Here is a 21909-nt window from a genome sequence, read left to right on the forward strand (position 1 = left end):
AGCTCTTGTGCGTGCGTGCTTTGTTAGCTTCAATTCTTGGTATATTCCTTCAGGGACAGTTTGTTACAGCTGTTAAGGGGCACGATTCTGGAGTCTTTCCAGACATGTATTTGCATTTAGTTACAACTGTTAAGGGGCAGATGTAATGAGGAGGTGCAGGGTAATGTGTGGTGTGTGTGTGTGTGTGTGTGTGTGTTGGAGCTCATGTACGTTTATATGTATTTGACTGTGCTTTCATATCTGTGAAACTGCGTGTTTGGTGCATATCTGTTTTGCATGTGTGGGTGTATGTGTGAATGTGTGTCTTCATGTTTTACATTTATTTGCTTATTTATCATCATTGTTGTCTTATTTATTTATTTATTTATTTATTATTATTATTATTTTCATTACAACTACCTTTTTTTTTAAATATCATAATTATTATTTATTTATTTATGTAAGCTTATCTCTCTCTCTCTATATATATATATATATATATATATATACATAGATTTCCCCCCCCAAGGCCTGACCAAGCGCGTTGGGTTACGCTGCTGGTCAGTGGTCATGTGGTGTAGCGTATATGGATTTGTCCGAACGCAGTGAGCTCCTTGAGCTACTGAAACTGAAAGTGAAAACTGTTAAGGGGCACAATTCTGAAGAAGTCTTTCCAGCCATGGCCACTACAGTTATTTAGGCGCAAGAGTGCTAAGGCTTTCAGACAGTGCAGGCCACAATTTCGCAAGAAGCATTTCACCACCACCATACAATCTCAGCAAAACAAAAAGAAACAATAACCAAAATGGATGATTTGCCTTTAATTTTTTTTTTTTCTGTTTTTATTATTAAAAGAAACTCACACATTCATCTGTTCCCCAAAATGAAATGAAAGGCATTATTTTCTTGAGTTTATACTTTTTTTTTTCTTTTTTTTTTAAATTGTTTTTCTGAGCTGCATCACAAGGTAGAACATTGTTTAGGTTTGCATAGTGTATTATGATTTATTCACTCCAGTTTAATGGTTTATTTTCTAGTCACTATTAGGTGTTTTATACACATAAGAAATTACATAATTCAGCACGGAAGGGAAAGCAGGTTTAGGGGAGGGGGTGGAAAATAAAATGTAAAAAAAAAAAAAAAAAAAAATTCTAAAAAGGAAAAAAAGTTGATCGGGTGTTGGAGTGGAGGGGGCACCAGTTATGTCAAAGAGTTTGTCACCAGTAGTAAAAAAACTGAGGTTTTCTCAGGGAAACACTGGTAAATTACCAGGGATAAAACAGTAAGAGAAATTTTGGTTTTGCAATCCATGAGTTGGCTTTCCACAGAGGGGAGTGTTCTGCAGACGGTTGGATACTTATCAATTTGGGCATAGTAACAGTATCTAAAGGATATATATATATTTATATGTATGTATATATATGGGTAGTGTTGCACTGCAGTGACACACTGTCCCTTGGGAGAGCTGCCTAAATTTTGCAAAGCGAAATATTTTGTGACGAAGGGTAATACAATACAAAGAAATGCAATACAGTTACATAAATACAATACAATACAATCCAAAACAATACAATAGTATCACACACATATTTACACATTCCTTACATTCAGCATGACATCATTACCCATGTTTTTCCCCACCCTCTGTCCTCAGAAGCTGCTGAAGCGAGCCGAGTCGTCGGGGGAGCCGGCAGCAGCAGCAGCAGCAGGAGAGCCGAGCCGGGGTCTGATCCAGGCGGAGCAGCGCTGTGACTACTGCCAGCAGTCCCCCCTGTGTAACCGCAAGGGGCTCTACGAGGCCCTGCTCTTCTGCAAGGACTGCACCGCCAAAGGTAGCCTGTCGCAAAGCGGATAGGGTCTGCTTTAACTCACTCGGTACGACCAGTCCTCTCTTCTCCTCTACACAGACCCCTCGGATGTCCAGTGGGTGTCTGAATGACCCAACCTTTAGCTTCCGTCGTAAGAATTGTGGTATTCTTTGTCAACATTCACCTCTTCAGTATAAGAGCCTTCCTCTTGCAATATTTTGATGATGGTAATTGGGGTGAAACGCTGTTAACATCGTCTCTTTCGCCATTCGTATGGAGAGAGTCTTCTTTAACTCGCTCTTCCCCACAGCTACATGCCAGCTACAGTTCCTCTGCACTACATGAGACCGCCACAGTGGTTCACTAAAATGGCAAAAATCGATGGAGACTTGCTGATTTAATCGGTTGAACAAAGCTTCGTTTTCATGCTTCCAGAATGTGTAAACAGTTCAGTTTAGAATGCCTTGATAGGAAATGTACATTGTTTGAGTTAAGATTCAAGATTCAAGATTCAAAAACTTTATTACTCAAGGATAAAGATTTTAGGCATCGCCCAGTCTTCCAATCTGTCCTTGTGACAACAGTAACAATAACATTAACGATAACGACACAAAAATAATAATTTTGTGAACACTGCTACATCCACTGCTACTACAATGAAGAATGATCACCACCATCATCATTAACATCGTAAAAAGTAATAAAACGAACTCATTCATACATTGATATCCATACACATGCACACAGTCTCTCCACCCAACACACACACACACACACACACACACACACACACAAAGGAGTTAGCATGTCACAAGCTTGTATGTGGTGTGTGTGTGTATGCTTGGCATGTATGTGTTGTGTGGTGCGTGTGTTTGGCATGTGTGTGTGTGTTGTTGTTGTCTTCAGTTTAACGTCTTTCCACTTGAAGTGATATTAGACCAAAAAAAATAAAATAAAATAAAATAAAATAAAACGTGAGGGGGTAGGGGTTGTGGGAGGGGGAGGGGTAAAAGTGTGTGTATGTGTGGAGGGTGAATAGGGAGAGACAACGCTAGGGGGAAAATGGAAACGTTATAAACGCCAACATCAAACAACTATAACAAATGTCCTGTAGGACTACGCAGCAAACCTTGTGCAGTAACAAATAACATATTGGGAATTGCTAATAACACATTCAAAAGAACTTTTGGTGAAGTCTGGCAAAAAAATCATTTTAGATTCTGACTCTGTGTGTGTGTGTGTGTGTGTGTGTGCAGCTCACCCATCATGCATGGACTACTCGGAAGAGCTGAGCTCGCGGGCCAGGAAAGGGGCGTGGCAGTGCATCGACTGCAAGACGTGCTGCATCTGTCTGGACGCCGGTGACCCAGTGAGTGTAGGGCAGTGCCTGTCTGCATCCCCCCCCCCCCCCCCCCGCTCCTCTGCCTCTGTGTCCCCCCCCCCCCCCCCCGCACCCTCCAGTTTCTTTTTGTTGTTTTTCTGCCTCTGTGACCAGTCATTTTTTTTTTTTTTTTTTTTTTTTTTTTTTTTCCCCCAAGGCCTGACTAAGCGCGTTGGGTTACGCTGCTGGTCAGGCATCTGCTTGGCAGATGTGGTGTAGCGTATATGGTTTTGTCCGAACGCAGTGACGCCTCCTTGAGCTACTGAAACTGAAACTGACCAGTCATTAATCCATTCAGCCCTGGGTCGTTGTTGTTTTTTTTTTTCAGCTTTGGAAGGCTTCCATGCTATATGAATGCGGAAAAAAAATCCTCATAAAATATACTGTTTTTCCTCCGTTTTCAGTTGGGTTTTTTTTTTTTCCAGTTTTCAGTAGCTCAAGGAGGCGTCACTGCGTTTGGACAAATCCATACACGCTACACCACATCTGCCAAGCAGATGCCTGACCAGTGCTCAGTCAGGCCTTGAGAAAAAAAAAAAAGGTGAATAAATAATAGATAAATACATAAAATAATAATAATAATAATGTGAATAAATAATAGATGAATACATTAAAAAAAAAATTTTCTTTTTTAAATTAAAAAAAGGTGAATAAATAATAAATACATAAAAAAATTTTTTAAATATATATATAAAAAAAACTACTACTACCACTACTAATAATATGTATAAGGCGCAAAAACTTGAATTCAAGTCAACTATAAGCGTACATAAATAAGTAAATAAATAATTTGATAATTTCCTCCAAATTATGTATAGACACATCCAGAATTACGGCAGAAGTTAGTTCCCTTTACGCAAGGTTTGTGTATATATGTGTAAGAACATGTAAACTGTTTTTATGAGACTTTTTTTTAATTTATTTATGCCAGAGCAGTGCTGGGGCGTTGGGCTGAATGAGTCCAGTCTTTCAGGGTGTAGTTTCTGTTGAAGAACACTCCCCAGAGTTAATCTTTGAATGGGCAAAGATTTATTAGTTCATGGGTGCACAAAACCTGCAGTTCTGAAGAGAGAAACCCTTTGATGGATGCATCTGTTGCAACAAGCATTCTGGATGTATCTGTTGCAACAAGCATTCTGGATGCATCTGTTGCAACAAGCATTCAACATACTGATTAGTTTTTTCTGCTGATTTGCTTTGAAGTTTTAAAGCTGCAGTTCATTTCATTGAGGGGCTATGTCATTGATGCTTAATTAGTTAATGCAAAATGCTTTTATCTTTATCTCGGTTGTATGTAGGTCATGGAGTACTGTTTTCCCATTTAGGAAATTATTTTTTCTTCTTTTTCTTTGCTTATCAGTGTATGTATCTACATGCCTTCTTCTATTTATTCTTTATTTTGTTGTGATTTTCATTTCTTTGCTTTTCTTTTTACTTTTGCTTTATTTGTTGGTTTGTTTGAGCATTTCAAACGAGATTGTTCTTGAGCCTGTAAAGTTATTTTTTACTTACGTGTGTGAATGTCATGCAAAAACCAACCTCCATAAACAAAAAAACAAAAAAAAGAAGAAAAAAGGAATGACCTGGAAAAAAACCACAAAAAGAAGAAAAATGACTTAGATTTCTAGTGCATTTTTTCAGTTTCTGTGTTGCAGACTCCAGCAATAATCTTTTGTGTGTGTGTGTGTATTATGCTTATGATTTGTATTAAATCAGCAACTTGAAAAATGATTTGGAACAGTTGCTTTTCCATCACTGTATCACCATCTTTTTGTTTGTCAGTTTTCCTGGTTGCTAAAGGAAGCTCAGCTTATGAAATGGAAACCTGAGTTGAAATCATATACCATCACACATCAAACGTTGCTTGCTGAACAGCTGCTCATGCTATAATCATTGAATGTATGTATGTTTGGAGAAACGCAGAAGAGATTGTATTGTAAATGTATTCTATACAATACTTTCCTAAGAACATGATTATTTTGACCCATATCTCCAGCTTTGAACTTTTCCTCACCTGTTTTACAGTTGCTTTGCTCAACACTTTAACTGCCACATTATTTTCTGGCTTATGTATGTTTTTACCTCTGTAAGAGGTACCAGCTTTGCCCTGACATGAAATACATGCATGGTGTGTTCATAGGCATTTAAGATAACAATACTGTGAGATCTCTATCTACACACACACACACACACACACACACACACACACACACATACGTACAGTCTGTGTGCGTGCGCATGTGTGTGGTGGTGTGGTGTTTGGGAAGGCAGGGTGTGTGTGGTGCAGAGAGGCTGTTTGCCAGGGTGTGGGTTCTAACTGGGGGTGTGTGATGACGTTGAGTCTGATGCCCAGGACCTGATGCTGTTCTGTGACGGCTGTGACAAGGGCTACCACACCAGCTGCCACCTGCCCCAGGTCACGGAGAAACCCTCTGGTACGTCACCCCCCTCTCCCCTCCTCACCCACCCTCTGGTACGTCACCCCCCTCACCCCTCCTCACCCACCCTCTGGTACGTCACCCCCCTCACCCCTCCTCACCCACCCTCTGGTACGTCACTCCCCTCACCCCTCCTCACCCACCCTCTGGTACGTCACCCCCCTCACCCCTCCTCACCCACCCTCTGGTACGTCACTCCCCTCACCCCTCCTCACCCACCCTCTGGTACGTCACTCCCCTCACCCCTCCTCACCCCTCCTCACCCACCCTCTGGTACGTCACTCCCCTCACCCCTCCTCACCCCTCCTCACCCACCCTCTGGTACGTCACTCCCCTCACCCCTCCTCACCCCTCCTCACCCACCCTCTGGTACGTCACTCCCCTCACCCCTCACCCGCCCTCTGGTACGTCACTCCCCTCACCCCTCACCCACCCTCTGGTACGTCACTCCCCTCACCCCTCCTCACCCCTCCTCACCCACCCTCTGGTACGTCACTCCCCTCACCCCCCCTCACCCCTCCTCACCCACCCTCTGGTACGTCACTCCCCTCTCCCCTCCTCTCCCCTCCTCACCCGCCCTCTGGTACGTCACCCCCCTCTCCCCTCCTCACCCACCCTCTGGTACGTCACCCCCCTCTCCCCTCCTCACCCGCCCTCTGGTACGTCACTCCCCTCACCCCTCCTCACCCACCCTCTGGTACGTCACTCCCCTCACCCCTCCTCACCCCTCCTCACCCACCCTCTGGTACGTCACCCCCCTCACCCCTGCTCACCCCTCCTCACCCACCCTCTGGTACGTCACCCCCCTCACCCCTCCTCACCCACCCTCTGGTACGTCACCCCCCTCACCCCTCCTCACCCGCCCTCTGGTACGTCACTCCCCTCACCCCTCCTCACCCCTCCTCACTCACTCGCCCTCTGGTACGTCACCCCCCTCACCCCTCCTCACCCGCCCTCTGGTACGTCACCCCCCTCACCCCTCCTCACCCCTCCTCACCCGCCCTCTGGTACATCACTCCCCTCACCCCTCACCCGCCCTCTGGTACGTCACTCCCCTCACCCCTCCTCACCCGCCCTCTGGTACGTCACTCCCCTCACCCCTCCTCACCCCTCCTCACCCGCCCTCTGGTACATCACTCCCCTCACCCCTCACCCGCCCTCTGGTACGTCACTCCCCTCACCCCTCCTCACCCGCCCTCTGGTACGTCACTCTCCTCTCCCCTCCTCACCCGCCCTCTGGTACGTCACTCCCCTCACCCCTCACCCGCCCTCTGGTACATCACTCCCCTCACCCCTCACCCGCCCTCTGGTACATCACTCCCCTCACCCCTCACCCGCCCTCTGGTACATCACTCCCCTCACCCCTCACCCGCCCTCTGGTACATCACTCCCCTCACCCCTCACCCGCCCTCTGGTACGTCACCCCCCTCACCCCTCCTCACCCGCCCTCTGGTACATCACTCCCCTCACCCCTCACCCGCCCTCTGGTACGTCACCCCCCTCACCCCTCCTCACCCGCCCTCTGGTACGTCACTCCCCTCACCCCTCCTCACCCGCCCTCTGGTACGTCATTCTCCTCACCCCTCACCCGCCCTCTGGTACGTCACTCTCCTCACCCCTCACCCGCCCTCTGGTACGTCACCCCCCTCACCCCTCCTCACCCGCCCTCTGGTACGTCACTCCCCTCACCCCTCCTCACCCGCCCTCTGGTACGTCATTCTCCTCACCCCTCACCCGCCCTCTGGTACGTCACCCCCCTCACCCCTCCTCACCCACCCTCTGGTACGTCACTCCCCTCACCCCTCCTCACCCGCCCTCTGGTACGTCACCCCCCTCACCCCTCCTCACCCGCCCTCTGGTACGTCACCCCCCTCACCCCCCCTCACCCCTCCTCACCCCTCCTCACCCACCCTCTGGTACGTCACTCCCCTCACCCCTCCTCACCCCTCCTCACCCACCCTCTGGTACGTCACCCCCCTCACCCCTCCTCACCCCTCCTCACCCACCCTCTGGTACGTCACTCCCCTCACCCCTCCTCACCCGCCCTCTGGTACGTCACTCCCCTCACCCCTCCTCACCCCCCCTCACCCCTCCTCACCCACCCTCTGGTACGTCACTCCCCTCACCCCTCCTCACCCCCCCTCACCCCTCCTCACCCACCCTCTGGTACGTCACTCCCCTCACCCCTCCTCACCCGCCCTCTGGTACGTCAACCCCTCACCCCTCACCCGCCCTCTGGTACGTCACCCCCCTCACCCCTCACCCGCCCTCTGGTACGTCACTCCCCTCACCCCTCCTCACCCGCCCTCTGGTACGTCACTCCCCTCACCCCTCCTCACCCCCCCTCACCCCTCCTCACCCACCCTCTGGTACGTCACTCCCCTCACCCCTCCTCACCCCCCCTCACCCCTCCTCACCCACCCTCTGGTACGTCACTCCCCTCACCCCTCCTCACCCGCCCTCTGGTACGTCACCCCCCTCACCCCTCACCCGCCCTCTGGTACGTCACCCCCCTCACCCCTCACCCGCCCTCTGGTACGTCACCCCCCTCACCCCTCCTCACCCGCCCTCTGGTACGTCACCCCCCTCACCCCTCACCCACCCTCTGGTACATCACCCCCCTCACCCCTCACCCGCCCTCTGGTACGTCACCCCCCTCACCCCTGCTCACCCGCCTTGGACGTTGTTCCCTTCCTTGTCGACGTTCGGGGTCCCTGTAGCCTTTGATGGCCATGGTGGCAGTGAATTGATATATCCACCGTGTCTAGGGCTGAGCAGAGGCAGGCGGGGCGGGGCCCATTGCTCTCCTTCCAGCAGTTTCACTGTCCCCATCCAAGTCGGGTATCCATGCACAGCTGGCTGTTGTTTTTTCCCCCAGTTTTGGGGGGCACATCAGGAATTAAGCTTATTTACATATTGGACATCGACCGCCAGTCTTTAACACATGCACTTGTAGAAGGCAGAACAAGTGGACATTGTGAGTAGTAGTAAACTAGTGTGTGTATGTGTATGATAGCTGTGTCTTGGACCCTGAAGAGGCAGCTGCTGTCCTGACTGTGGGCCAGAATTTGATTATGGGTGAGAGTGTCTTGCCCAGGGTACACCCTCACTGTCTTGGCCAAGAGGGCTTCAGGGTTGTCAGCGATGGGATGGATGGTCACCAAAGGTCAACAAGCCCCCTAGGCTGCAGCACTAAGATCCAGTGTAACCTTGCCTTCTGGCTTGAGAGTCACAGTCCTTCACAAAAGCCTAAGCCATTAACTCTTTCCATACGAATGGCGAAAGAGACGACGTTAACAGCGTTTCACCCCAATTACCATCATCAAAATATTGCAAGCGGAAGGCTCTTATACTGCAGACGTGAATGTTGACAAAGAATACAATTCTGACGACGGAAGCTAAAGGTTGGGTCATTGAGACACCCACTGGACATCCGAGGGGTCTGTGTAGAGGAGAAGAGAGGACTGGCCGTACTGAGTGAGTTAATGAATTCCAGTTGCAGTAGAGAAGCCATAGATCATACAGTTCTCACTTTGCTGTTGGCCCAAATGTATGCTAATGTCTTTCTCCGGGTGTGTGTATATGTTGGACATTGTGTGGTCATGTTGTTGTTGACAAGGAAGTGGGTGTGTGTATATATTGGACATGGTATTGCAGGCAAGTGGGTGTGTAATACTGGACATTGTGTGGTCATGGTGACAGGCAAGTGGGTGTGTAATACTGGACATTGTGTGGTCATGGTATCACAAGGCATGTGGGTGTGTAATACTGGACATTGTGTGGTCATGTTGACAGGGAAGTGGGTGTGTAATACTGGACATTGTGTGGTCATGGTAACAGGGAAGTGGGTGTGTAATACTGGACATTGTGTGGTCATGTTGACAGGGAAGTGGGTGTGTAATACTGGACATTGTGTGGTCATGTTGACAGGGAAGTGGGTGTGTAATACTGGACATTGTGTGGTCATGTTGACAGGGAAGTGGGTGTGTAATACTGGACATTGTGTGGTCATGGTATCACAGGGCATGTGGGTGTGTAATACTGGACATTGTGTGGTCATGTTGACAGGGAAGTGGGTGTGTAATACTGGACATTGTGTGGTCATGTTGACAGGGAAGTGGGTGTGTAATACTGGACATTGTGTGGTCATGGTATCGCAGGGCATGTGGGTGTGTAATACTGGACATTGTGTGGTCATGGTATCGCAGGGAAGTGGGTGTGTGGGGAGTGTACCAGTGACGGAGTGGTGGCGGAGGAGCTGGAGAGGAAGGAGAGGGAACGGCAGCTGGAGAGGGAACGGGAGAAGGAGCTGGAGGACCAACAGTTCTCGGACCCCCCTCACCTCCTGCCTGTCGCCCCCGCCAACATCAAGCAGGGTACCGCTCCACCTCTCCGCTTTCTTTCTGTTATTGCTTCTATGTTGATCTTTTCGTTTGTTTGTTTTTTTTTAAACCTTTTCCTCGATTTTTATCACTTTTTATGTCTCAAAGGATAATTTGTTCCCGAAAACTTCTAAGGTATATTTTGAGTCTACTATTTCAGTTTCGTGTCAGTTTATATCTTTTTTTTTGTTTTCCCCCTTTTCTCTTTTTCTCCACAGAGTAAGTCCAGTTACATAAAGTGATGCAGCTTTTTGATACAGATATTAAAAGATTCTTTCGATTAAATCAGAAGACGGTGTTGCACCAGTTAAACCTGAATCCAGACCGAGAAAAAGAAGGGAAGAATAACCGTGACTGCAGTGTACAAAGCTTGCGCTTTGATTGGAAGTGAAAATATTTCATTGTTTTCTTTGAAGTGGAGAGTTTTTCAAGGAGTTTTGTAGACTGGAGATGTGGGAGTATGAATTTTCTCAAAGAAGAACTGAATTTAGCCAGATGAGATTGCTTTTTTTGTGTTTACAGAATACATCAACTGTGAAGAATGGTTGTTGATTTTTAACAACTGGGTCATGTTGGCAAATGTCACCACCAGGGTGAAATGTTGATTATATTCACAAGGACATTGCAAAGGAGGAAGTCACATGTTTTGAACAGCAGCATTCCATCTACATGTTTTCAATTTGAACAGGCGATGTCACACTGCATCTGCCGTATTGATTTTTTGAAAGTCACTGATTTTAAATGGTGGTTTTTGACTTACTTGTGTAAACAAAGTGAGTCTATGTTTTAACCCGGTGTTTGGTTGTCTCTGTGTGTGTGTGTGTGTCCGTGTGTCTGTGTGTCCGTGGTAAACTTTAACATTGACATTTTCTCTGCAAATACTTTGTCAGCTGACACCAAATTTGGCATAAAAATAGGAAAAATTCAGTTCTTTCCAGTCATCTTGTTTAAAATAATATTGCACCTCTGGGATGGGCACCAAAAAAAAAAAAGAAAAAAAAAGAAGCCTAATTATATGCAAACTGCATTTACTGTTATATTTATATTTTTTGTATTCTCTAAACTTGGCACTTTGACCTCTTATTCTGACACAACAACAAGAGGAGTCATTATTATCATTTTTTTGTTCAAACAGGAACTTCTTTTGCTAAGCATGGAATTTTTATTTATTTTGCAAACGTTTTGGTGCAGATTGTAAAAAAGGGAAATTACTCTGTAATTAATGCTAGGGGACTTAAGTCTTGAAGTCTTGAAGGCCTTGCCTCTCTTGTTTGTATGTTTTATTGATTTTACAATTGGTGGATGGCATCCATGTGTGAGATGGTGGTCCTCCAGGGAAGTATTATGTCCAGATGTTTGCAGTGGGTTTTGAACGGATTCACTACACACACAGTATGTACCCCTGTATTGATCTGTTCTGCACACATACACTACACACACAGTATGTATCCCACTGTTGATCCATTTTGTACAGATACACTCCACTTTTCACAATATATATATGTGTGTGTGTGTGTGTGTGTGTATCCCTGTATTGATTGATTCTGTGCAGAAGCAGGCTCTAGTTTGCCATTGACACCAGCTGCGTCCCCTTCCACTGACGACGCTGGGTAAGTGGGAATGGTGCTTTTCTGATGTAGGGGAGGGCCATAGGTGTGCGTGTTAAAAGTTAAAATAATAAAATGAAGTAAGTGTGTTAGGCCTTTGGCCCATACAAATGGAGTTCACATGCACACGGGTGTTCAGTGCTGGCACTTTAGTTGGCCCTGCGAAAGTTCGTGAACCCAGGAAGTAGGGCATGGATATAAATAAACGCGGCTGACAAACAGGCCGCGCCAGCGGCACTCGCTGTACGCTTGTTCGGCGGTAAATCTGCTTTGTTTTTTCGCGCATCATCTCCTCGGATGGATCGGAAATAACGACTAAAGAAGTGGTTTTCTAAAAAGAACACAAAATAAGCTTTCCATTGACTCCAAACACAATATGTTTTCTTACATAGCGGTTGTTGTGGCAACGGCTGAAACATAAATGAAGAAAGAGAAGAGAAGGATAAGCAGAAACATGATCGCAAAAATCGTTAAGTTTAAATCCCTCTCTAAGAAAACAGGCGTTTAGAACAGTAACATCGTAAATACACACAGAACATATAGCATGCCTGCATGCAGATCAGCTTACCTTTTGAGTTGTGCGATTTTTCTTGGCAGCACAACAAACGTTTAAATGAACACACTGTAGCATGGTGAGAGTGAGCAGCAGAGGGATGGAGAGCGGAGTGAGTGTCTGTCGGCTTATGGCACTGCCGTGCCCTTCATTCCACGAGAAAGACGAAGATTTTTAAGGTAAAAAAAAAAAAAAAAATGAAACGATGATGTTGATAAAATAATGAAATTGTGTAAATCAAATCAAACTGCACTCCAATAATACAAGCAGGAATAGCAATAATTCAACTTTCTGTAATCGCTGCAGGAAATGTGTGGATGCTGTGAAAAGGTGGGAAAAGTGGGGCGGGGGCCGCGGGGCCGAGTGAAACAAAGAAGGCAGTGTCCCGGTTTGGCGCGCGGGGCCAGAAATACCGCGGCGAATGTGCCGGTCAGTACAGAGTGCGGTGGGAAAGTCTGGCATTAAAAAATTTTTGACCTAAGACGCTAGACGCTGCTCGGCCAACTAAAGAGCCGGATTTTGTGCTCGGCTGAGCAGCCGTGTACAAGCATGAAGGTACTAAGTACCATTATGGAATACATACAAACCTGTATGCTTCTTTTCTTACTAAATATGGTTTATACACAAATTTGCCAATTCTTGAAATGACATCCTCATTTCCACTAAAGAGAAACAATGTGTGTGTGTGTGTGCATGTGTGTTTGTATGTTTGTCAGTACAACAAAAAGTTAATATGACAAATGGTTTCAGTCAGTGTGTGTGTGTGTGTGTTTAATTCCAGTAAAACCATTGCTTTAGACAGTTGTTTTTTTTATAGACTTTGCAAAATAAAGAGGCAGCATGTTAAAAAGGTTTTCTGGTTGTCGTGCAAGACATAATAAAACACAGGACAACACAGTAAGGGTTCAGCTCCAAGAGGTGTCCTCTCTGCCACGGTCCTTTTGGTTTGCTGGACGTATTTCCTGCACACTGCTGTCCACACAGCTTCAGGAAGAATTGAGAGCTGGTGAATTGGAATCAGAATAGCTTTCATTACCTCAGTGAGAGGCAACAAGGTTCTGCTTCATTTCATCACAGGTGTTTAAAACTTCTGTTTATTGATTTGTTTCGTGAGGACATATCAAGTCTGTAAAATTAGCTTGATGTGAAGTTTGTGTGTGTGTGTGTGTGTGTGTGTGTGTGTGTGTGTGTGCTGCTAATGTTTGTGCTGCTTATGTGTGTGTGTGTGCTGCTTATGTGTTATATGTGTATGTTAAATGTGGTAAGTTGGATGTGCAGTTTGCATCCACGCTGTTCATGTTATCGCGCCTGGTGTTGTGTTCAGTGATGTGAGTCCCCAACACAAGAATGCATAGGTTTTGTGTGTATGCATGTGCCTGTATTCAACATTGACTTTGGCATTTTGTCAGTAACGCCAAGTGCCAGAGAAAGCAAACTTAGTGGGATGATTTGAATGAAACCTTTTATCATCGATCTGCTTTTTGACGCCACATTGTGCTGAAAGGTGTGAATCACTGAAAAACATTGACACAGAAGGGTGGGGCAGTCAGAAATACGTGAGAGCAATGGCTGCCTTGATTCAGAAGAAAACGGGTGAAACAAGTTCAGTTTTATTAGTTTCAAACCATACTCTTCATGTCATTGCCAAGGTCACATCACATCAGTTTTATTAATGCAATATTGGCCAAAAGTAGAACTACTAAATACAAAACCAAGAGATACACAGATTGTGTATTCTTTTAACCATAATTATTTTCAACCCCGTGTCATGTCAATATTACATGAGCATGCATAATTTTACCGTTCTGTGAAGATAGGTTTTGAATCTGTGGGAAAAGATAATAACATATTGTATATTGTTTGAACCATCATTTTTCTTTTCAAACCCCTGTAATGTTAAAATTAAGTGAACGTGCATAACTGTATCTCTGTGTAAGATAGAATTTGAATGTGTCCCCCCCCCCCCCGTGTCTGACGAGAGAGCCGTGACTGCAGGGGCAGACCCCACTTTGACCCAGGAGCGGGACGCAAGCTGTTGTCCAAGGAGCCTCGCTTCACCACCACCAGCACGTATCCCGACGCCACGGACTGGACCATTGATGACGTGGCCAGTTTCCTCACCTCTGCTGGCTTCTCAGAACAGGCCGAGGTGTTCCGTGATCAGGTCAGCAACAGCTGCTGCTGTGTGTGGGTTTTTACAGTAGGTAACTCTGACTCCATTGTCCTAAACTTTGGGGAGGAATCTTGTCTGAGATTGACTCTGGTTTTGGCCAGTGTAGTCTTGATCACTTAATATTTCTAATCTGACTCTGGTTTTCACCTACATAGACTTAATGACTCCTGCATTTCTGATCGTCTGTATTCCTGATCTGTAACAGACCTAGTTTTGGTGATTGTATAACACCAGACTAGTCATCTCTATATTTCTGTTGATCACCTTTAAACGTTTATAGACATGCTGATACTGACATAGGCTGCATAACTCACAGTTCATTGGGTTCATCAGTTTTCTTTTTGAGATATGTGGTTTGTGTCTTCACATCCAGTGGTGTTTCTGGGTATAGCTTTCCAGTACTGAAGGCAGAGGACATAACACGGAGCGAGAGAAAAAAAAAAGTGAATTTTTGATCACTCTGTAGCTTTACAGTATATTAACAGAATGACTTGATGTGCTGTAAGAAGCATGTGTTTTGTCAAAAGAAATGCCTTGTGCATTGTGCAGTTGGCATCACTGGTTAGTTAGTTATTTAATTTGCATGCTGTTTTCTTGCAGGAGATTGATGGCAAGTCATTACTTCTGATGAAGCGGAGTGATGTTCTGACGGGCTTGTCACTCAAACTTGGCCCCGCCCTCAAGATTCACCGTCATGTGCAGAGACTTCAGTTGGCTGGGATGTGTGACTCGAGTTCCCGCATGTGAACATGCACATCTTTCCACGGTTTTTTTGTGGGTTTTTTTTTTGTTTGTTTTTTCCACTTTGACCAGCAGTTGGAGTACCTTTGACTTTGGATACATTTACACACACTGCTGTCATTGTTTTGTGACCATGGAAAACTGTGTGCTCAAGTTGTAAGAATCATCATTTGGAGAAGTATGCATCTGTTGTGGACAGTGCTCTTGCTGTGGAGCCATTTTCTGTGATTGTGAACAACAGGAGCAGCTTGTTAGTGGAGTATACCTGGCTGGTGCAGCAGTGGGTGGCCGGTGGTGATGAACAGGAGTGTGAGGCGAATGGGGGACGGGTCATGGTGTGTGTGTGTGTGTGTGTGTGGGTTGTGAAAGGTTTGTTAAATGCTGAATGGAAAGTGGGGAGCTGTGTTCTTTCATGCCTTGTCAAGCATCAGCTTGGTTCTTGATGGTGGGTTGCTTGGAGTTTTGTACTGCAGCCAGCACTAGGGCTGAAACTCTCTTTCCAGTGTGCCAGATTACACACAAAATATCAACACTCTGCTTAACTACGGAATGGCTTGAAGAAGAACATTCTCACCCTGGCAAGCAGTTTGACTCCACAGTCATAGAAAGCTGCCAAAAAGATCAAAAGGTGACCCAAGACAAAGACTGCCCTAAGGAGAGATTGTTCAAGACACATGCTCATACACAAGAAGGCACTGAGATTCTCCCACACCCACCCTACAAAAAGATGCTATCAAGATACATAAAGGTTTGTTGTTGTTTTTTAAAGAAAAAAAATACTTTTAAGATACAAACAGATCAGATGATTTCATTATAGACATAGACACTGTTCAAGAAGCACAGAAGACATTGAGGTGAGGTGTAAAAAAAGTTGTCACATAACAACACACAGTAGTTTTAACCTTCGTCATACGTCGTGGGTCTTAATCCTTTCGCTGCCAGGAAAATAAGATTTAATTGAAATCTATTTGCCAGGGTTTTTTCGCAAAAAACGGGTATAAATTTTCAAAAAATTTTGTGCTCTTTGTTATTTGAGGAAGACCCATAAAAGTATACATTTTCTGAAAGGTAAATGAATAAAGAACACAAAACACATAATGTTTTCCCATTTTATGTATTTTTAGTGACTTGCTGTTGTTTTGAAACCAGTGTTTTGTTTTTTGTCACATTCTCAACTTGTTCATTACAAACATTACTCAGGTAATTTGCACTAAAATATCATATTTTCTGGACAAATGGATATCTGCATACACAAATCATACTAGAACAACCACAATAAAAAAAAAATTAAAAAGAGATGATACGCAATGCATTGTCACTTCTCCAAGTGATACAATGGCTGTGAGGCCACGCCCCCTCAGTCTCCACCCCCCACCCCCCTTCACCCCTCTTACATGATCACTCTATCCAGTTCTCATCAGACCGTGTTGGCTGAGTGCAAAGAAAATCGCTCACGCTGTGTCCTGCTAATAATTTGGTTAGTTTGTGTCGTCTGCTACAGTTGTGCAGCCGGCATCACTCACTGATAGTCGTATCTTGGCCACTCTCTTGATTGTTCCCTTTATTTTCTATCAAATCATCCTATAAATGTTCATCACTGTCTTCTCCTTTGAATTTACGCTTCAATTCTTTCTGAGCATCAGCTAAAGAAAGCAGTCTTGGTTGATTTAGTTCGCCACGATCGCATGTCTTGAGTACGGCGTCAGTCCGACATTTTGTTGAGTGAGAGAGAAAAGGAGCCAGGCAAAACACTGCGACAGGGCAAACCAGGGAAAAGTCTGAATATTTCGATGACGAGTTATCTTGTCATAGTGGCAGCAAAGCGTACATGCTTGCGATGATGAGTTATATCGTCATAAAACCAGCCTAGAGGTTAAATTAACCACAGTCTTGATTTTCACTTGAGTCGGTTGCATTCTGAAGACGCAGAATCTGAACCTTATCTAAGCGGCCTGTCTCCTGTGATGCGCTGGAGGGCTTCACTTTGACAAACATGCGAGTGCTGCGCATGCACATGTGGCTGCACGTCTTGAGCACGGAATCGTCTCCACTGCCGTTTGTACGGTCACTTCATCAGATCTTCCTTTTCAATTTCGTATGGTAAGTGTTTTACCATTCATCATGGTAAGTGTTTTACCATTCATCTTGCATACCATACAACCATATTTTGTTAATTATTACATGGTAAGACAACAGAACACCTGATGCTTTATCTCAAAGATAATGTGTTCTTTGTTCCATGAAAATATATATAGGCCTATGACTTAGAAGACTGTGACATGTATGAAATCCTCAACCCCTCTTTCATCATTTTATCCAACACATCCTTTTTTTTTTCTTTTTTTTTTTTATCAGCAACAGGCCTGACCAGGTAACATAAGCATCCTTGTGGTGCTCTGACTAATGCAGCAGCGGTGGGTATAGCCGTTTCTAACTATGGCATTGAGCTGAAACGCAATATTCTGAGGAACGGGGCAGCTGCCACGTGTTTACCTGGTAGCCTCTGCTGGTAACGGAACAGTACATGTAGCTCCACAGATAAAGGCATTGCTCAACTGCCCAGAGTGAATGATATGACGGTGGTATTTGATTTTACATCCATTGCAAGTCCATCATGGAGTTAACAATATTAGTGACTACTGGTCGACTATTATTATTAATACTTGACTTTTTGTAAACGTTTCAATAACAATGTCTTGTAAGTCGTATACGTTAATTATTTTGTAACAGTCAACATGTATTGCTTTGCAACTCTCATGTGTAATTGTGGTGTGTATGAGGTGTGTGTGTGCCGGTGTGTGTCTGTGCGTGTGTCAGTGTGTGGGGATGTGTGTGCATGTGCACATGCACTCACAGATTTAACTATTTACGCCTTATTATCCCCAGTGGGATGTGTGCTTGGCATTGGCATTTATCATTGCAAAGGTGCATGTAGATGTGTGTGTGTGTATGTATGTAAGTGAGCCATGGACTAAAAGTCACTGGCTGCTGTGTATGGGCACTTTACTGTGATAATGACACATTTTATTTCTCAATCAAGACATCAGTACTTTCCTCCTTTCCAGTATTGGGGCTGATTGGCAGACCTGACCAGTTGGACAATGTGAACCCCAAAGTGATGATGATCTGAGCAGTGATGGGGAACCAGATATCACATTGTTTATGTTGACTGCAATACTTGAAAATATTTGGTATTATTAGTTTGTACGGTCATGTTAGCTCATATTTATTTTCTTTTTTATAATGTATGTATTATGCAAGTGTGTGTGTGCGTGCAAGTGCACACACGTGTGTGGTGGCATATAAGGGTGGGGTGGGGGTGTAGGAATGGCGTTCTGGTGTGTTGTGTTCTTCACTGTGTGATCTGGTTGCTTGCCGCACATGTGTGTGATGGAGGGAGAAAGGTAAGAGAGAGAGAGCTGGGAGAGAGCATTTGTAAGATTGCTTTGTCTTTTGCACCTTGATCAGTGCATCCTTTTCCTTCTTTGCAGTTTACCTGTCCATGCATGGTGACTTCCAAGACAGTGATGATCTGAAGCTGACCCACACATCATGTGCCCATCTGACCAATTTGATTCAGATGACTCGGATGGTGGTGACCTTCCATTCCTTAGGACGCAAGTGGAAGCTCCTTGGTGAGCGGAAGGTCCATCTGATATTTTCTGCACCATTCATGAGCTCTGGAATGAATTTACCCAAAACCTGAAAAACCATTACATTCTGGGACCTTGCATAACTGTTGTTGAACAACTCGTCCCTTTTCGGGGTCAGTGTTTGTTCCTTCAGTATCATCCTTCAAAGCCAGATAGATAGGCCTGAAGATAGATCTCTGGGCGGCAGAAATCGAAACAAACTATCCACTTATTGCTGAGCCATACCTTGGTAAACCTCTTGGTTCCCATCGACAGTTGAATCTTGGGCGAAACATGGCAGTCAAACTCTCTACGCCCTTGTACGACACAGGACACAACATTACTGCAGATAACTTTTTCACAGACATGGTATTGTCAGATGCTCTTCCGAAGATCGGCCTGACTTTCGTTGTCACTGTCAGATAACAATAAGACGTTCCTTCCAGACCCATTCAAACAAAAAGCAGGGCAAGATCTTCATAGTTCCTCTTTCGTGTTAAAGACAAAAAAAAACTTGTCAATTACCAGACCAGGGCCAATAAAAATGTTGTCTTCAGCATGATGCATCGCGACAGTGCTGTAGACCCAGTGGCAAGGAAGAAACCAGACATGATCAGGTTTTACAATACCACCGAAGGGGCGGTTGATGCCATGGATTAGATGGCACACGCCTATTCAACAAAGAGGGTAACCAAGAGGTGGCCAGTGGTCATGTTTTTTGTTAATTAAATGGACCTCAGCACTATCATCGCAAGCATCATCAAACAGAAGAAATTTCCAAAAAAAAGACTGTCTCACCCCGACATGAGACTTCAATTCATCATCAAAGTTGCAGAGCAGCTGTTCCCAGAGCGAGTGCAGACAAGGATCACAGCAAAAAATCTCTCAAGACCTCCAAGATCAACGCTGACATGTGTTGCTGGACATCTCTGCAAGAATCGGGCAGAGCGGAATGTCGGGCAAGTATCTGCAGCAGGAGCAAGGAGGAGGAGAACAGCAGCATCAACTTGTGCCTAGAGCGAGTGCAGACAAGGATCACAGCAAAAAATCTCTCAAGACCTCCAAGATCAACGCTGACATGTGTTGCTGGACATCTCTGCAAGAATCGGGCAGAGCGGAATGTCGGGCAAGTATCTGCAGCAGGAGCAAGGAGGAGGAGAACAGCAGCATCAACTTGTGGCAAGAGATCTGCGCCACAAACTGCTGCAAACAATGACAAGAAAAAGGTGGCTGCGGAGTCTGTCACTGGAAAACAGACCACAAGAGCACCATGTCATGCTTCAACTGTCACAACTGGATTTGCAAGGAGCACGCACAGAAAACTTGTCCGGAGTGTGTTGAATTGGTCTCCAGCAGCACTGCCATCACTATCACTGAATGGAGTGGCTCTCGCTGCCATCACTGTCACTGAATAGAGTGGCTCTCGCTGCCATCACTATCACTGAGAGTGGCTCTCACTGCCATCACTTGTCACTGAATAGAGTGGCTCTCACTGCCATCACTGCCACTGAATAGAGTGGCACTCACTGCCATCACTGTCACTGAATAGAGTGGGCCATCACTGTCACTGAATAGAGTGGCTCTCACTGCCACTGAATAGAGAGTGGCTCTCACTGCCATCACTGTCACTGAATAGAGTGGCTCTCGCTGCCATCACTATCACTGAGAGTGGCTCTCACTGCCATCACTGTCACTGAATAGAGTGGCTCTCACTGCCACCACTGTCACTGAATAGAGTGACTCTCACTGCCATCACTGTCACTGAATAGAGTGGCTCTCACTGCCATCACTGTCACTGAACAGAGTGGCTCTCACTGCCACCACTGTCACTGAATAGAGTGGCTCTCACTGCCATCACTGTCACTGAATAGAGTGGCTCTCACTGCCACCACTGTCACTGAATAGAGTGGCTGTCACTGCCATCACTGTCACTGAATAGAGAGTGGCTCTCACTGTCATCACTGTCACTGAATAGAGAGTGGCTCTCACTGCCATCACTGTCACTGAATAGAGTGGCTGTCACTGCCATCACTGTCACTGAATAGAGTGGCTCTCACTGCCATCACTGTCACTGAATAGAGAGGGCTCATCACTGTCACTGAATAGAGTGGCTGTCACTGCCATCACTGTCACTGAATAGAGTGGCTCTCACTGCCATCACTGTCACTGAATAGAGTGGCTCTCACTGCCCATGAACAGCGTGCACATTCAGACCTAAAGTTCTAGGCTTTTATAGTTTGATGTTTGTATTAATTACATACAATAATGCTGTTTTTCACGTTTTTTCCTTTTTACTGTGTCAGTTACATGTAATGATTTTTTTTTCTTTTTCTTTTTTTCCGTCAAAATCTCTTTGCGATCAGCATAGATTTGGACTGTTTGAACTGCGTTTAGTAGTAGTAGTAGTAGTCTTGAGTTTAACATCTTCCACTTTAAGTGATATTAGACAATTGAACTGCGTGTGTGTACCTGTCTGTGTGTGCGCGCGCGCGTGTGCATGTGTGCGTTTGTGTTCCAAGCTTGGACTGTAAAGCTATCTTAACTCACTCGGGACAAGTTTTCTCCCTTGCTTTTCCCCACAGACGGCCCATTTGTAAGGGTTTGGAAAAAAATTACAAAAAGTACAAAATACTGTGTAAGAAAATGAAACTTTCAGAACTCGTTTATTACGTGTTGAGCTATTACATATAAAAAAATCAATTTTTTCATCTTATTTTTACAGTATTGCCATATGTAGAAAATGCTGCCAATTTTTCACCCCGAATCACTATACCCATGCTCACTTTCTGCATTAAATTCGCTTTCTTCTTCGTCATCATCCACCTCTTCAATGTCCGACCCTTGAGTTTGTAGCACTTCAAGTACTTCGGCAACCCTAAAATGTTGCCGTCACTGCCTTGTTCGCTTCACAACATTCTGAGAAGAGCCTGATTTGCTAACAGGCTGGCACACAGACGACCGGTCAGTGACTTTGTCAGCGTGTGTGCGAGACAGGCCACACATCCCAGGCTGACCAGTCATACTGTTCGATTGTGGAGTGACCCAGAATAGCGCACTCTGGCTAATCACAAAATCACGTGTACAGCGCATGATGGAATTTTACTTTCGGAGAATGCTATTCCATTCCTTCGTCCGAATCCAAATACGTTTTGTGAGCATTCCTTCATCCGGAGAGAGTTAAGAAAGCATTTACTACATATGAAAGTAAAGCTGTG

At 45.2% G+C, this 21909-nt stretch overlaps 1 protein-coding gene across 2 annotated transcripts in view; it reads left to right on the top strand.

Moving 5' to 3' along the window:
* The window catches only part of LOC143279807 (uncharacterized), a 61490-nt gene extending 45063 nt beyond the window's left edge, over positions 1-16427 (top strand). Inside the window, exons 3-9 of one of the 2 annotated variants that reach the window (XM_076583995.1) lie at positions 1634-1811; positions 3044-3156; positions 5510-5603; positions 9815-9982; positions 11541-11598; positions 14144-14312; positions 14922-16427. In XM_076583995.1, coding sequence (XP_076440110.1) covers positions 1634-1811; positions 3044-3156; positions 5510-5603; positions 9815-9982; positions 11541-11598; positions 14144-14312; positions 14922-15068 — 927 coding nt within the window. In that variant the 3' untranslated portion in view covers positions 15069-16427. The remainder of the gene's footprint in view (positions 1-1633; positions 1812-3043; positions 3157-5509; positions 5604-9814; positions 9983-11540; positions 11599-14143; positions 14313-14921) is intronic. The other variant, XM_076583996.1, reaches the window with a different exon arrangement.
* Positions 16428-21909: the final 5482 nt, after the last annotated feature.

This window comes from Babylonia areolata, chromosome 3 (genome assembly GCF_041734735.1).
Source record: "Babylonia areolata isolate BAREFJ2019XMU chromosome 3, ASM4173473v1, whole genome shotgun sequence".
Taxonomy (NCBI): Eukaryota; Metazoa; Mollusca; class Gastropoda; order Neogastropoda; family Buccinidae; genus Babylonia; species Babylonia areolata.